Genomic DNA, 16,959 nt, shown 5'->3' with positions numbered 1-16,959 from the left:
GGCAGCCTTTGATCTTACATAAGTGTTGATTTAAAAAGAAGAGACATCACCTTGCCAACAAAAGTCCGAATAGTCAAAGCTATGGTTTTTCCTGTCATGATGTATGGAAGTGAGAGCTGGACCATGAAGAAAGCTGACCGCCGAAGAATTGATGCCTTTGAATTGTGGTGCTGGAGGAGACTCTTGAGAATCCCCTGGACTGCAAAGAGAACAAACCTATCAATTCTAAGGGAAATCAACCCTGAGTGCTCACTGGAAGGACAGATCCTGAAGCTTGAGGCTCCAATCCTTTGGCCATCTCATGAGAAGAGAAGACTCCTTGGAAAAGACCTTGATGTTAGGAAAGTGTGATGCCAAGAGGAAAAGGGGATGACAGAGGATGAGATGGCTGGACAGTGTCATAGAAGCAACCAACATGAATTTGACCAAACTCTGGGAGGCAGTGGAAGATAGGAGGGCTTGGCGTGCTCTGGTCTATGTGATCACGAAGAGTTGGACACGACTAAACAACTAAACGAAACAAAACGAAGTGTTGACTTGCCATGCATTTATAAAATCATGGAATAATTGAGTTGGAAGGGGCCTATAAGGCCATCAGGTCCAGTCCCCTATTTAGTGATGGAGTCACTGGATCTACTCTAGCCAGAACTAACCCATTAGATTTAGGCTTAAGATACAGTAATCTCTATGTCAGGATCATGTGATTATATGAGCCCTTCCCTGAAGCCTGAAGGGGCACTGCTATAGGCACCTGGGCACTGTTCGCCAAGTCACTGTGTTCTGAGCCTGAACTTATACTTGGTTATAAGCAGTATTATACTATGTGTATCATATATATATGTAAGTATCTCATGAGAAGTTAAATGTACGTATGGAATAGGTACCGTGTGTGACAAACCCAGACCTACTGGGATCTATCACACAGTTACTAAGCTGCCACCAACCATTCCCTATAATAAGTCACACAGACCAGGGATGGATTTTTAAACAATAAAAGAATAAGGTTTATTTTAAATACAAACAGGGTAAATAAAACAATCAGGTGAATAAAATAAAGTAACGTGGCTTATTCTCACACACACAAGCATACAGTTTGGTTCACCTAGAACCTTTAACTTAAAGCACAGACCCTGAACCCATCAGTTCTGGCTAACCAACAGACCCCTGAACCTTTCAGGTTGGTACTCTGACACACAGTAGTACCCTGTCAGACACCCAGACTCCCACAACAGCTTCTTCTTCCCCAGCTGCTGCTTCGTCCCAACCCAGTGTCTCACAGTCTGTCTCAGCATCTCCTCTTCACCACACAGGCATCACATATTTATACAGTACAGCCCCTCCTCCTGATGTCCCGCCTTCCACTCCCCATAGGATGGAACTTTCCCTCCAAACCCATGACAGACAGGTAACATCAGTGCTGTTATGTAACACCTCCCCTCTTTAAAAGTTGTTTTGTAGGGGGAAAGCTAAAAGTGCTTTTCACCAAAAAAACAACCTGCATAAAATACACAACAACATTTATACATACCATATAATACTTACATATACTTACACTCCAAGTTAACCATAGCAAATATGCATTTAAACATTTTACCATATACAGTACATCAATTTACCTTTATTAATACCAACCAAATTCAAAACCAGGTACATTTTAACTTTTTGTTTTCATTATATACATATAGTCCATGTTCTTTCGCCGTCTTCAGTCTTCAGGTCTTCTTGATAAGGCGTCAGCAACACAGTTCACTGACCCTCTGACCACCTTCACTTCAAAGTCATAGTCCTGTAAGTTCAAAGCCCACCTCATAAGTTTGCTATTGTGGCTTTTCATTGTCTTTAACCATTGCAATGGTGAATGGTCAGTACACAGAATAAAATGTCTTCCCCAGATGTAAGGCTTGGCCTTCTGGATCGCGTAGACTATGGCCAAACACTCCTTCTCCACGGTTGCCAAATGTCTCTCACCTTTTTGAAGTTTCCTACTCAGGTAGGACACTGGATGCTGGTCACCATTCTCATCCTCTTGGCACAGAACTGCTCCTACCCCGCTGTTAGACGCATCGGTGTAGATGATGAACTCCCGGTCGAAGTCTGGAGCACGCAGGACTGGATAGTTGATTAGCGCCTCCTTCAACCTCTGGAACGCCGCCTCACAGTCGCTGGTCCACGGGATGCGGTCATCAGCCTTCTTCCTCGTCAGATCGGTCAGCGGAGCCGCAATCTCGCTAAACCTCGGGATGAACTTTCTGTAGTAGCCCACCAACCCAAGAAATGATTTGACTTTTTTCTTGGTGTTGGGTCTAGGCCAATCACGAACAGCTTCTATTTTGGCCTCCAGGGGTTTTATCACTCCTCCCCCTACCATGTGACCCAAGTATTTTATTTCTGGGCTACCCAGCTGACACTTGCTGGCCTTTACTGTTAGCCCTGCTGCACTTAACCTCTGCAGCACTAACTCCAGGTGTATCAGGTGATCTTCCCAGGTATTACTGAAGATCCCTATGTCGTCAATGTAGGCCACTGTAAAGTCACTGAGCCCTGCCAAGGTCTGGTCCATCAGCCTTTGGAATGTGGCTGGTGCATTTCTGAGACCAAAGCTCAGGACTCGAAACTCATAGAGACCAAAAGGGCTGCAAAAGGCAGTCTTTTCTTGATCCCTGGGATCAATTCTTAATTGCCAATATCCCTTTACCAGGTCCAATGATGAGATGAACCGACAACCCCCTATGGTTTCAATCAGGTTGTCTAGCCTGGGCATTGGGTAGGCATCAGGAGTGGTTACACGGTTTAATTTCCTGTAATCAACACAAAACCTAATGCTCCCATCAGGCTTGTCCACAAGGACTATCGGAGAGGACCAAGGACTAGAAGAGGGGACGATTATGTTCTCCCTCAGCATTTCGTCCAGCTCCTTCCGCACCTTGTCCCTATAGGGTCCCGTTACTCGGTATGGGGATACTGCCTGCGGGGGTGCATCCCCTGTGTGGATCCGATGCATCACTCCCTTCACTATCCCCGGCTTGTTGGAAAACACCGGTTGATATTTGCTAAGCAGCATTTTTAGTTCTTGCTGCTGGTCTTGGGTGAGTGCAGGACTGATCTTTACCTCCTCTGGGTTGTATTTTACTTCCCCTCTACCCTCCCAGAAGGGTAATTCAGCTTCCTCACTCTCAGCTGCTTTTATCGCGAATAAAACCCTCTGTTCCCCTCTGTAGTAGGGTTTTAGGGCATTCACATGAACCACCCTCCTTGCTTGGTTCTCCTCCTGCTCTATTAGGTAGTTCAGGTCTGACATCTTGGAAATGACCCTATATGGTCCTGCCCATTTGAGCTGCAGCTTATTCTCTCTGCAGGGCCTAAGCCAAAGCACCTCCTCCCCTGGGTCAAAGTGCCTCTCTCTAGCTTTGCGGTCATACCATGTTTTCTGTTTGACCTTCTGCGCTTGCAGGTTTTCTGCTGCCAGCTCTAGATTTCGCTTTAGGTCATTCATCAAGGTGTCTATGTATGTTACAACGTCTTGTGGGTCATCCTGGGTGACCTGCTCCCAAATTTGTTTGATCAAATCAAGGGGCCCTTTCACCCCTAAGTGTGCAGCAAACATGTCAGAGTGACCCCTTTGTAAGATCATGGGGCGATACGTTTCAGGTACCACTAGCTGACTTCTGTTCCCATCTCCCCCTTTTGAGATGTTCCTCAGGGTTTCTCTATATAAAATCCCCTTTTTCTCCAGAAATCTCACTGGGGTTTCAGGTGTTAGCTGGGCGTCAGTCACCTGTTCAAAACACTTTTGGAGAGTGGCGTCTGCCTTTTGCTCCTGTCCAAATCTGCTGTCTGTGGTTAAGGTTTCCACCACAGCTTCTGAACTCCCCCCACCTGCTTCCGTCTCTGGCTCATCATTACCCCCCTGAACTGTCCCTGTGGTGGCTTGTGAGCGTGTAATCACTAGCACCCGTTTCACATGTTCAGCCAGGTCATTTCCCACGAGCACGGCTGCTGGCAGAGTCGATGAAATCGCTATCCGCCAATCTCCCCTCCAGCCTTGAAAGTTGACAGGTACCTCTGCTACTGGCAGAGAGATTATCTGCCCCTCAATCCCTGCCACCTTCATGCTCTCATTTGGGATTATAAACTCCCTAGGGATGATATCTGGATGGCACAGGGTTACCTGGGAACAAGTGTCCCGCAGTCCCCTATACTGACGGTCAAGTATTCCTACGTCCACCCCTGCTGTCTCAAACAACTGAGAATCTGTTTTTATCAGCAAGCAGCGCTTCACCTCCATAAGAGGACCATTTTCCTCAGCCTGATCAGCAGAGGTAGCTGTTCCAGACTGAGTAGTCATGGCAACAGGCTCCCTCTGTGACAATGAGCTTTGCTCTTTCTGGACACAGAACACAGCTTTTGGCTTGGTTCCACTAGACTCCTGAGGCACCATTCCTTTTAGCTGCTTCAATTTCTCACACTCTGAGATCAGATGACCCTTTCCCTGACAGAAATAGCATTTTCTGGTGTATTTTGATTCTCTCTCCTCTTGTTTGGGTTTTCCCTCCAAATTCTGAGGGCTTGGTTTCATGCCTGAGGGCTTCCCTTCACCATGGGCCCCTCCCCCTTGCTGGCTTTTCCCTGGTCCCTGAGAGTACTTGCTGTAGGTTTCTTTGGGTTTACCTACAGATTTCCCCTCACCCAAGGGCTTTCTTATTTGGGAGATAAAATCCGCGATCTCTGCGGCTGCTGCCACAGATTTCGGTTTCCTTTCCCTCACCTGGAATTTCAATTCCCCATGCAGGACTGAATAGAACTGTTCCAGGGCTATCAAGTCTTTAAGCTGCTCATAGGTCTCTGTTCCCTCCTGCGATAGCCATTTCTCAAGCAGCCTCACCAATTGGGCCCCCACTTGGGTAAAAGTCTGTTCTGGTTTTTTTGTGAGGGACCTGAATCTTTGTCTCAGCTGCTCTGCATTTATCCCATGTCTTGCAAACACCAGTTTTTTAAACTCTGCAAAATCTTTCATCAGTTCCTCAGGCATCTCGGCATAAACCTCAGCCAGGCTACCACTGATTAAAGATCGCATGATGGTCATCTTCTCAGTTTCCCTCACTGAGAAGTCCACAAACGCTCTTTCCACTAAGGAAAAGAACACCTCAGGACAATCTCCCTTGTGGTACACAGGGAATTTCTTCAGGTCAGCCTTAGACAGTTGGCCTCCCTCAGAATCCCTATTATTATTATTGTTCTGGTTCATCATTTCCAGTTTTCTTAACTCATACGCCATCCTTTCTTTTTCCAGAGCAATTTTCTCTCTCTCCATTCTTTCTTCCCTCTCCATTCTCTCTCTCTCTCTCTCTAATTCAAATTGCCTTTGTTTCTCCCTTTCCTCTCTTCTTTCTCTCTCTAATCTTTCCTCCATTTCTCTCACCCTCAGTTCATGCTGTTGGGCTAGGAGTATTTTTCTGAGTTCTGGGTCCTGCTCTCCTGTGCTGTCACCTTGCACTGAGCCAAATTCATCCTCAGAACCTTGGTCAATCTGGGGGTCTTTCACCTCACTCATGTCTGCTACTTGGCTTCGAGTCAAGGGCATACCCCCCCTCAGAACAGGCTGCTTTAAAAAGTCAAGCCTCAAAATAAAACGACCACTTTTTTCCTTTTACCTCAGAACCAGCTCTCCCTAGAGATTGCTGCTGTTCTTCAGCACTAAATTTGCAACAGTATCGAGTCAGAGCCTACCCCCCTCTGCTGGGCCTCTCAGCTGGCAAGCTAGCTCACTGTTGCTACGCAGATTTGCCTCAGCTTTTCCCGCCAAAACTAGGCTGCCTCAGAGCACCTAAATCTAAGTCTCCCCAGTTGGCACGTTCTTCTACTAGTGCACCTCCCCGTGAGGTACACCTAGAAGATTACCTACGCGCCTCAGACTGTCCCTGACTAGACCCCCCTTGCTCTGGGCACACTTGCCAAGGCTTTGCTGGACCGCTGGACAACTGGACCAGTCGTATCCCACACGCTGGACACCAATCAATGTGACAAACCCAGACCTACTGGGATCTATCACACAGTTACTAAGCTGCCACCAACCATTCCCTATAATAAGTCACACAGACCAGGGATGGATTTTTAAACAATAAAAGAATAAGGTTTATTTTAAATACAAACAGGGTAAATAAAACAATCAGGTGAATAAAATAAAGTAACGTGGCTTATTCTCACACACACAAGCATACAGTTTGGTTCACCTAGAACCTTTAACTTAAAGCACAGACCCTGAACCCATCAGTTCTGGCTAACCAACAGACCCCTGAACCTTTCAGGTTGGTACTCTGACACACAGTAGTACCCTGTCAGACACCCAGACTCCCACAACAGCTTCTTCTTCCCCAGCTGCTGCTTCGTCCCAACCCAGTGTCTCACAGTCTGTCTCAGCATCTCCTCTTCACCACACAGGCATCACATATTTATACAGTACAGCCCCTCCTCCTGATGTCCCGCCTTCCACTCCCCATAGGATGGAACTTTCCCTCCAAACCCATGACAGACAGGTAACATCAGTGCTGTTATGTAACACCGTGCATTTTCCTTGATGTTTACATGAGTTGTGTTGTTGTTTTCACTGCTGTAATATATCATTATGTTTTTGTACACTGATTATCTTTGCTGTTGAGTCACTTTAAAGGGCCTTTTATAAAAAAAAATTGTATTTGATGGGGAAACATATTTGCTAAATATGTAAACTTCATTGGTAAAACAGTTTCTTCTGTTACATTCCGTTAACAGTAGATTTCTCTGCTTTAAAGGAAATGTTTATGAGTTGGAGGAGAATTAACTCAATCCATTCGTTGTTTTATTTTTATTTTATTTTATTTCCTTTCCAGGTGAAATCAGAGTGGCTTTTGTCCTGTACAACAACCTGGGTCCATACCTGTCGACGGAGAATGCCAGCATGAAACTGGGGTTGGAAGCCATGTCAACAAATCACTCTGTCATAGTGAACTCCCCCATCATCACTGCAGCAATAAATAAAGAATTCAGCAATAAGGTTTATCTGGCTGATCCTGTTGTGTTTACTGTCAGACACATCAAGGTAAGAAGCTAATACCCTTGTTTTGAAGGGGAAAAAAACACATACACCTCTTATTTCAGCCTTGAATGTTTTTCATTTCCCCCTGAAAATGTATTAGAAAGCATGTACAGCTTTCTTCACATATATCACTTCCTTCAGTCAAATCTCAGTTGAATCAGTTACATTGTGCTGTGAGTTATAAGATGCCTAAAAGAAATCTAATACCATGAAATGTGGAACAAGCATTTCTTTTTATTAGAAATCTCATTTTTTATCATTAACATAACTATTTCTTATTTGTTTACTGGAATTCAAGTCATTCATTTGATTTATAGCCCTCTGCTTCTTACCAGTTTCAGCCAATGTAACAAATCCCAGTATTTTATCCTGGTGATGAGGGAGATTGGCAATTATCTGGCTTCCAGGAACTATCATTGTTGGAATCGTCATAGGGTAATTAATCTCTGTTCCACAGTGGAAATATAGCAGTATAGGTCTGGAAAGCCCAGTGTAATTTATGGTGTGCATCAGTCGGGAAGAAAGAATTAAGGAAGCATTTTACCTAAGTGAGAAAGGTAGCAAATTTTATGTTGCATGCATTAGGTACTATTTCAATCTCTATGATTGAGATTGAGAAAATGGAAAATGTTTATTGCTCCCATTGCATGTTTTTAGTGTTGTTATTGTTGTTGTTTTACTTTCTCATAGCAGTCAGAGGAAAATTTCAACCCTAACTGTTCCTTCTGGAGCTATTCTAAACGCACAATGACAGGATATTGGTCAACTCAAGGATGTCGGCTCCTGACAACAAACAAGACACATACAACATGCTCCTGTAATCACTTAACTAACTTTGCTGTCCTGATGGCCCATGTGGAAGTGAAGGTGAGTACAGCAGGCATGCTGGAAGATTCTCTCTACCCTTTGTTCAATGACTGTACAAGCAAACAATGGCTGTGAGTTTAGCATGTGAAGGCAGTTTTAATGAAGATAACTGTTTGAGTTCTCAGTTTTATAATTGTTCCAGACATCTGGGCCGTTGCTTTATGGGCACAGTTTTCCAGGGCATATTAGGGTTTATTCAGGATGTTGTCCATGGTTGGCATGACGGATGGAGCAGGTTCCAAAAGAACAGATGAAGCATAAAATGTGTAGACCTGCAGAGAAATTCAGGAGAATTAAGGTGGCAACCTCTGGGAAACATACAGGTTAAAACTAAAAAGAGATAAAGAATTAAAAATAATGCGTTGCCATGTCAAGCAGAGGAAGGGAATGAAAAATTCTTTTCCAGGAGGGCTCAGGGGACAGGCAGGGGAGGCACCTCACAGCCAAATTTTGGGTGGATTCCTCTTTCTTCGGTCACAAACAGTAAATGATGCTTTCTTGAAACCAAATCACAGATGTTTCAGAGGAGCAAGTATGAGTAGCGGGGGCTGGGTGGGGTGATCCAGGTATCCTGGTGTCTCTGTGGGGGCAAAGTCTTCTGAGTAGGAAATGCTCAAAAAAATTATTCACTTGCCTTGCTGACCACATCATCTTCCAGAAGGTGGCAGAACAAGAGAAGGGACCTACTGAACTTAACTTGATTCTACCTTGTGGAGAATGGTTGATAAATGGAAATTGTGGGAACTTAGAGGGAAGTGACCATGTAAGGCTGGAATTCTTCACATTATGGAAGGATGGTGGGAATAGTCGTGAGAACATAAGAAGAGCTGTATGGCATCAGATTCTATTCTGCTTGTGCAAACACTCTGTTTCCACAGCAGTTAGCCAGAGTCCTTTGAGAAGCCTACCAACAGGATTTGAACAACATAGCGCTCTTCCATTGGCTTCTGTGCATAAGCCCAGATGTTAGTAATAAAAAGCATTAAAGCATGTAGACACACTTGGATCATAAAGATCATAAACACAGAGACACATATGAGAAAAATGTATAATCCATAAGATAAATCACAGAGATGAAACGTATGCCATAAGGCATTTCTTCCTGTTTGTTACATTGCTTCATTTGCTTTTTATTATTATTGATTTACTGGGTTTTTAAATTGTGTATACATTATAAGGAAGTTAAAAAAGCAAAGAACAACGCAAGAAGAAAGAGAAAAGAGAAAGGATGGGCAAACATATCGTATATTTACAGACTACCGTAAACATCAATATAGGTTGATAGGAAAAAGATTTTGTTAGCATCGGTGGAATAGACATTCACATGTAAATAAAATAGCAAGACCTTCAGATCATTGAATGACAGTTAGTGTGCATTTATCTTTCCACCCTTGAAATATGAGTCTTTTGGGAATAGTAAATGTTTGTAAAATCCAAGCACACTGTGTATGAATTAAGTTCCCAGCTTCAGGAACATAATTCAAAGTGCATGCCTGCCTATGAATATAAAGGATCTGTGTAATACAGAGCTAGTTTGCTCAAAAGGGGGCACCAGTGGGCACACTCCCATCATGCCGTCAAAGAAGCATAGTCTGTATTATGTTGTCAGTATTTAGTTGCAGCGGCCAAGTTCTTTTTAAATAAACTTACACTGTCTAGTGTGTCCAAAACATTGGGTTTTGCTCAATAAAGTGTAGCTTTAGATCTGAAGAAATAGTAGGCATTGAAACAAATTTCAAAGGGTTAATTTGCATTAGACAGTCAAGTTATTTAATCCGCCCCATTCTCGTTTCATTAATATCAGTTTAATGCTTTCAACTGAGGCTGTTGGTTTAAATTATACAGGAGACACAATACTTCTAAAGCAGTGGCGTTTGCTGAGGTATTCAACAATTGTCAATACATGAATATCAAAAGGTGTTGTAACTGTAAATATAATTATATTTTTGCAGAAGGTAGACAATACATGGCTTACAAGGTTGAAAAAAAAGTTCATGGTCCAGGTCTATTAATTGGTCTAATACCCTGTTTCCCTGAAAATAAGAGAGTTTTTTTTTTTTTTTTGCTCCAAAAATGCACTAGGGCTTATTTTCAGGAGATTTTTTTTTCATGTACAACAATCTACATTTATTCAAATACAGTCATGTCATCTTCTGGTTGCTGCACAATGGTGGAGGGTAGGGTTTCATTTAACTAGGGCTTATTTTGGGGGGTAGGGTTTATATTACGAGCATCCTGAAAAAATCCTACTAGGGCTTATTTTCAGGTTAGGTCCTATTTTCAGGAAAACAGGGTATATGTATCCCACAATTAGCTCACCCACTTTAAAAAAATTGCCTCACAAATTTCAGATCGAATTACACTGCAGCGTTAACTTAGCATGTAAAAATATGGGTCAAAGAGAAATCAATTGCCATGCCAGTTTGACTGGTAAAATTGTAGGAAGAGGAATCTTTTACTGCTAGAGGGACAAAACCTAAAGTGGTTCAGCTCGTGTCATGAAGCCAACATTCTCTCACTTCATATTCCATTTGTCCAAGGTCACATATAAATGGCAGACAACTGCACCATCTTCAGACAAATTGTGGAATATGGAGGAGCAAAGAACCATTGGTCACCCATGGGGCAGAATAACCGCCTCACAGATCCTCAGTGTTAAATCTGGTATCTTTGTGACTAGAAGGTGGATGAAGTGATACATGAATACCAAAAGGTGTTGAATACCCCAAGCATGTGTCAGATTTGGCATGGATGAAATTGAGTTAAAAACTGTCAGCTCCATAACGTGAAGTTCAGCATGGGAAAGCCTGGTGTGGAATTGTCTCTTTTCAGTGGGCTATCACTTCTTTTTCTTCAGCCAGCAGAGATGGGTTAATTTTGCTGGCATCACTTTCTGCCCTGTGTGATCTGATGCAAAGGGGCAATGGCAGAGAAGTCAGTTCCCCTTAGCCAAGCACCTGTTGTCTCCAAATAGTGCCATGATTTCTAAAGTCAGTACTGTAACAAATTAGTGCTTCGTCATTTTGAAAATAAATAAAATAAAATAAAGACGAGGTCAAGGGAAGCTGTATTGTTTAACTCACTCCCTTCCTAGTGGATACATTAGAAAGCTAGTTGGAACTTTCTCCTAGCAGCTGGGAAAAGAGGGGAGGAATTTATTTTTATTTATTTATTTATTTGATTTATATTTATAAAACAAGAGTACCCAGTTCTGTAGACGGCTACTAGTGCCCCTTTGTCCTGCCTTCTTGTTTGCATCTCCCCATTCACAGGAATAACATCTTCACAGAGAACTAGAAATGTGAAAATGCTCTCACAGACTCACAGAAAGATCAAGTTAGAATGTCACCAAAACAATGCAGGGCAGGTTAGCCCTGATTTGTGTGCCCTTTATTCTGGCACAGAAACAGTTGGGGAGCACCATCTGTCATATTGAATCTAATGAAATTGCCTTCCACAGCTACCCCCTTCCTGTCACTGTGTTTCAATTTCTGAGGTAATATTTATGCCCTTATTCTGGTGATGTGTAGACAGTACCTGAAAAATTTCTCATCCACAGAAGTTTTCCAAGTCTTCCCATGACAAAACTCCTCATTGAGACTGCCTTGCTGTACCAGAGAGATTTTCTATCTTGCCACAACCCCCCCAAGAAAAAAAACAGGAAAAAACAAGAGCCTTGTATCTTTTAAGAGCTAGCCACATTCCAACCCACCTCTGTGCCCATGATAGCATGCAACCAGTGTGTGTTTGATGAATTAAAGATCGCCCCCTAATGCAATGTTTCTCTCTTTCAGTCATCCCCTCTTCCAAGATAAGGATAAACAATGGAAATAAAGAGATCAATAGAGAGCGTTATTAAGGAGTAAAGAACGGGTTGGAGACACTGTCACAAATTGGTAGCTACCACAAACAGTTATACTAAATCATACTCTTCAATACAAATCCATCTGTGAAAAGATGAGCTCTTAGGCCACTTCAGACACTTGATTCTTGTCTCAGAAAACAGCACAAAAGGCACAGCGTGTAATACTGTGGTATAAAATAATAACATTTGAACCTACAGCAAATCTGGAAGTCTTGAACCTAAACAGTAGGAAGCAGTTTGATATAAAAAATATTTTAAGTCAAGTTCTGAAAAATCAAGGAGAATGCAATAAAACTATCTACAAATCAAATCTATCAAGTTAGGAGGGGAGAACCTATAATATCCAGATGTAATTATAGCCCAAAATCCCTGATCATGTTGGTTGGTGGTCTAACAATGTCTGAAGGGCCACAGATTCCACACTCCTGTACTGTATCAAGACATGTATGTGGTGGAGAAGCATCATTAAATGATGAACTCTATTCAGCCTGCAATCAGAACATGATTCGTTAAACAAATTTATTTCAAATTTCTTTGAAATTTCTTTGAAAAGTGTAACAAATTTTTTTACCAGACTATTTAGCGTAACCCAAATAATAGTCAGCTAAGAGAAAAACTGTGAAAAAATGGGGGAAACAGTCACAGGTTTTAAAGGTGAGAACAAAATAAAAATAAAAAGTAAAAAAGACGAAAGCATGATAGCACCTTAAAGACTAACTTCTTTAATTTTTGGAGTGAGCTTTCGTGGACAAATCCACTTCATCAGATAGTTTTTAAAAATATTTTTTACTTATTGGTAGGAGCAAATACAGTACACCCCCTAATAGACAAACTATTTATATATTTTATTTAGTCTCAAAAAAAGAAAAGAAAAGAAAAGAAGAAACCACCAAGCACACATGTATTATTATGGATGAACATGTTCCAATAATTTATGATAATCTCATATTGCTTTAATGAACTCTGTGATACACCCAAGATTAACAGAATGAGAACAATCCCTTATAGTCCTTTGGAATGATGTACCGGTATATTAGGTCCAGTTTTGTCACCTGAGGCTTAACCCATGCAAAAGTAAAGATGGGAAGGTCTTCTGTGGGTGCTTCTGTTCACAGCGGTGTGATGCATGGCTATCAAAGAAAGAGCATTCACAGGGAGGGCCACCCATCTGTGAAATGTCCCCCTGAAAGAGATCAATGGGATATCCACATTAGTAGCATTGCTATGGCAAGCTAAGACCTTCCAGCAGGAATTCAGTCCTCAAACCTATTATAATATTGTACTATTTTATTGCCTTTTTAAATTGTGAAATTGGTGTCTTAATAGATTGTTTTTGTTTGTTGGATTTGTAAACTTGCTCCATGGGTGTTGGCAAGTTGAGTGGTATATAAACATAATAAACAGATAAATAAGGATGTCATTGTTAACATTTATTCTTTAACAACTTTGACAAAACAAAGTTAAATGGTTTATACATAAACATTTGCCAGGAGTTCCCATTTGTTTTCTTTTTGCATTGTCACTTGAACGTCTTGTTGAATTTCTCTGACCTACAGCAGAATAGAATGGAATGAACTTTAGAAATAAAAAAGATACACTTTTGAACAGAATATGTAGCATCAGTATTACGAGATTGTATAAATTATTTTGTTAATAAATTTAAGATCTTCGTAGATTATTGTGAAATAAAATTATTGAGCAAGAAAGATATCATTTAAAAGAATATATTGCAAATATAATACAGTCATGGGCAAAAATATTGGCACCCTTGCAATTCTGTCAGAAAATGCAACCCTTCTCTCAGAAAATTGTTGTAGTTGCAAATGTTTTGGTACTCGCATGTTCATTTCTTTGGTTTACATTGGAACAACACAAAAAAACAGAGAAGAAACGTGAAATCTGATACAATCCCACACAGAAACTCAAAAATGCACTGGCCAAAATTATTGACACCCTTAATTTAATCTTTGGTAGCACCCACTTTAGAAAAAAATTACTGAAATCAATCGCTTGATTTGATTCCAAATGAAAACATGAACATGTGAGTACTAAAACATTTGCAACTGGAACAATTTTCTGGGAGAAGGGTTGCATTTTCTGACAGAATTGCAAGGATACCAATATTTTTCACCATGACTGTAATAGTACAGTGGTACCTTGGTTTACGAATGCCTCGGTAAACGTAATTTTTGGTTTATGAAGCAAAATCCATTGAAAATAATGCCTCGGTTTATGTGTTTTTTTCGGGTTTTTTCGCTCTATGAAGGAAGTTTCCCCAAGATACATTGTGCCTGGAGGTTTATAGCACCGCCCCCATTCCTATGGCAATCCATGTTTCAGTTTATGAATTTTTCACATTACAGAACGTCCCTTAGAATGCATTACATTTGTAAACCGAGGTACGCCTGTAATATTAGAACTGCAGAGCTAGAAGGAACCCTATGCATTATTGAGTCCAGACCTTGTCAAGGAAGCACAGTGGGGAATCAAACTCCTAACCCCAGGCTCCACAACCAGATACCTAAACTACTGAGTGTGTATTTACATTGACAAGCTAGTGTATGCCCCTTTAAGATAATGTAAGTCTGAGTCTAGGCTGTAAAATACATTAAGTCTAATGACTTAGAAAACAGATCCCTGTAATTCTTGATTTCTGGTCTCAGTTTTGTATCGTTGGTGAGGAAATACAATAAAGCAACTTCAACAAGACACAGCTTTTACTCTTCAGACGTAGAACATTACTTAAAAAGTATTTGTTAACTTTTGAATATTTCTTTACAGGCAAATGTTGTGATTCTTAATAAATGACAAAAATTATTTTCCGTTGGAGAAAAATCAGAAGTAAAGCCGAGTCGTTATATATGTACAGTAATTCATTGATTTTGAAACGCTTACTGCTTCCTTGTATAAAGTGGTATTATATTTCAACTGCTATGGCTATGTTAAAATCTTTACCTTAGATAAAATGGTTTACCTTAGATAAAGGAAAAAGATTGAAACAATATATGTTAACAACTAATTTCAAGAGTATAATTTGATTTTACTGTAAGAATTAAGAATGATCAGGAACAGATAAGAGCAAATCCTATTCACAATCCTTTAAAATTATTTTAAAAAGGAATTAAGCCTGTGACTGGCACCCTTAATTGCCATTCATTATAATGAACAGATACGTAAAAGACAAGACAGTTTGGAGTAATACTGAGATTTGAGAGCAATATAAACTTAGAAATAACTGAGAAACAAGAAATCCTTGAAGTTCTAATGTTCCATTTCCAATAATCTGTTTTGGGGCAAGATATTAGAGCTGATGTTGGCTTCTCAGTGGATAAAATGCATTATCTGGATCCGTTTCAGTCTGGCTTTGGACCTCTTATGTGTCAGAAACCGCTTTAGTTGGCTTGGTGGAACTAGAAAGGGGAGTGTGTCCCTGTTGGTTCTGCTGGACCCCTCCACAGCATTTGATACCATCAACCATGATATCCTCTTGGGCTGCCTCTCTGTGATGGGACCTGAAGGCATTGTTTTACAGTGGCTCCAATCCTTCCTAGAGGAGGAAACTCAGAAATGGTTGCTGGGAGACTGCTGTTTGATGCCTTGGCCTTTGGTCTGGTCTGTCTTGTCCCCCATACTATTTAATATCTACACAACACTAATGGGAGAGATCAGAAAGGATTTTGGAATTTGATGCCACCGGTATACTTATGACCTGTAGTTCCACCTCTCCTTCCCATGTAACTCCCAAGAGAGCGGTTCCTGTTCCAAACCAGTGTCTGTTGTCAGTAATGGACTAAATTAAAATGTAATCCAGACAAGCCAAAGCTCAAAAAGAAGATAAGGGCATAGGGATTCAGCCTATGCTGGATGGGATTAAACTCCCCTTGAAAAAGCATGTGTAGGTGTACTCCTGAATTCATCTCTTTGCCTTAATACCTTAGTTTCAGCAGTTACTAGCAGTGTATTTGCACAGTTGAAGCGAGTGTGGCACTAGTGTGCCAGCTGCGCCCATTCCTTTGAGACATCCGATTTGGCTGCGGTGACTCATGCCTGTAGTTACATCTCATTTGGATCACTGTAGTGCACTTTATGTGGGTCTGCCTTTGAAGACTGTTCAGAAATTTCAGCTGGTGTAAAATGCTGTAGTCAGAGTGGGCTGTTTGCAGAGATCATTGATAGTGGTTCATTTCTGAGACCAATTGAAAGTGTTTGTTGTAACCTTGGGTCCAATGCTATCCAATGGACTGTGTCTCCTCATAGAACTCAGCTCAGGTCTTCAGATCAACCAGAGAGGCCCTCTTCTCGGTCCTGTCACCTTTACAGGTACATTTGACAGGGTCCTGGAAGAGGGCCTTCATGGTAGCTGCTCCCAATGGTCTCCCCCATAAGCCCCTCTTTCCTCTCATTTAAAAAACAGCTGAAAACATTTTTGCTCAGGTAAGTTTTTAATATTTAGCTTTAAAATAGCTAGATGCATTACACTTGCTGCCATTATATCCTTTTGTGTGTGTGTGTGTGTGTGTGTGTGTGTGTGTGTGTGTGTGTGTGTGTGTGTGTGTGTGTGTGTGTGTGTGTGTGTGTGTGTGTGTTTGATGTTTTTACACTTTTTAATCTGTGATTTTAAAATGTCCATATTTAATACCTTTTTCATGATTCATGCACCTTGTTTGAATTATTTGTTTGGTCTTAATGATCTGTGAGCAGCCTAGTGTCCCACTAACTGACAGGAAAGTGGCATAAAATTCAATAAATAAATATATGTACGCATGTTCATGTTTAAATAATACCTTTATTAGATTCCTTAAAAATTACAAAATTGATGAGTTTTCAAGTTTTCCAAAATTCAGGCATGAAAGATCAAGTACCCAGTTTTCAAATATTTGTAGTGTGAACATGTACCCATCTACATAAGTACAGTTTATTAAGAAATTTAGTAAATTTGGAGTTATATTAAGAAATAGCGTATGGAAGGATTTTGTAAAATAATAGCTGACCTTAATATGATAAGGAATTGGTTGTATAGGAAACTGTCTACTTTTAGAAGTGTATCCGGATATTTAGAAGAAAGGAGTTGACACGAATTTTAAAGACTAACTGCCATATTGTAATGTTCATGGACAAGTCCACTTCCTCATGTTTAAAATTTAGAATTTTAAAG

General features: G+C 40.9%; 1 protein-coding gene across 26 annotated transcripts in view; it reads left to right on the top strand.

Annotated features, from left to right (window-relative positions):
- The window catches only part of ADGRL3 (adhesion G protein-coupled receptor L3), a 662,256-nt gene that overhangs the window by 533,025 nt on the left and 112,272 nt on the right, over positions 1 to 16,959 (top strand). For all 26 annotated transcript variants that reach the window (XR_013542364.1, XR_013542366.1, XR_013542369.1 and 23 more), the window contains 2 exons: positions 6,867 to 7,075; positions 7,763 to 7,939. Coding sequence is in view for 19 of the 26 variants with exons in the window: in XM_072991729.2 (XP_072847830.1) it covers positions 6,867 to 7,075; positions 7,763 to 7,939 (386 nt within the window). In the remaining 7 variants the exon portion in view is untranslated. The remainder of the gene's footprint in view (positions 1 to 6,866; positions 7,076 to 7,762; positions 7,940 to 16,959) is intronic.

This window comes from Pogona vitticeps, chromosome 2, assembly GCF_051106095.1.
Source record: "Pogona vitticeps strain Pit_001003342236 chromosome 2, PviZW2.1, whole genome shotgun sequence".
NCBI classification, from domain to species: Eukaryota; Metazoa; Chordata; class Lepidosauria; order Squamata; family Agamidae; genus Pogona; species Pogona vitticeps.
This window is presented reverse-complemented; position numbering and strand designations above follow the sequence as displayed.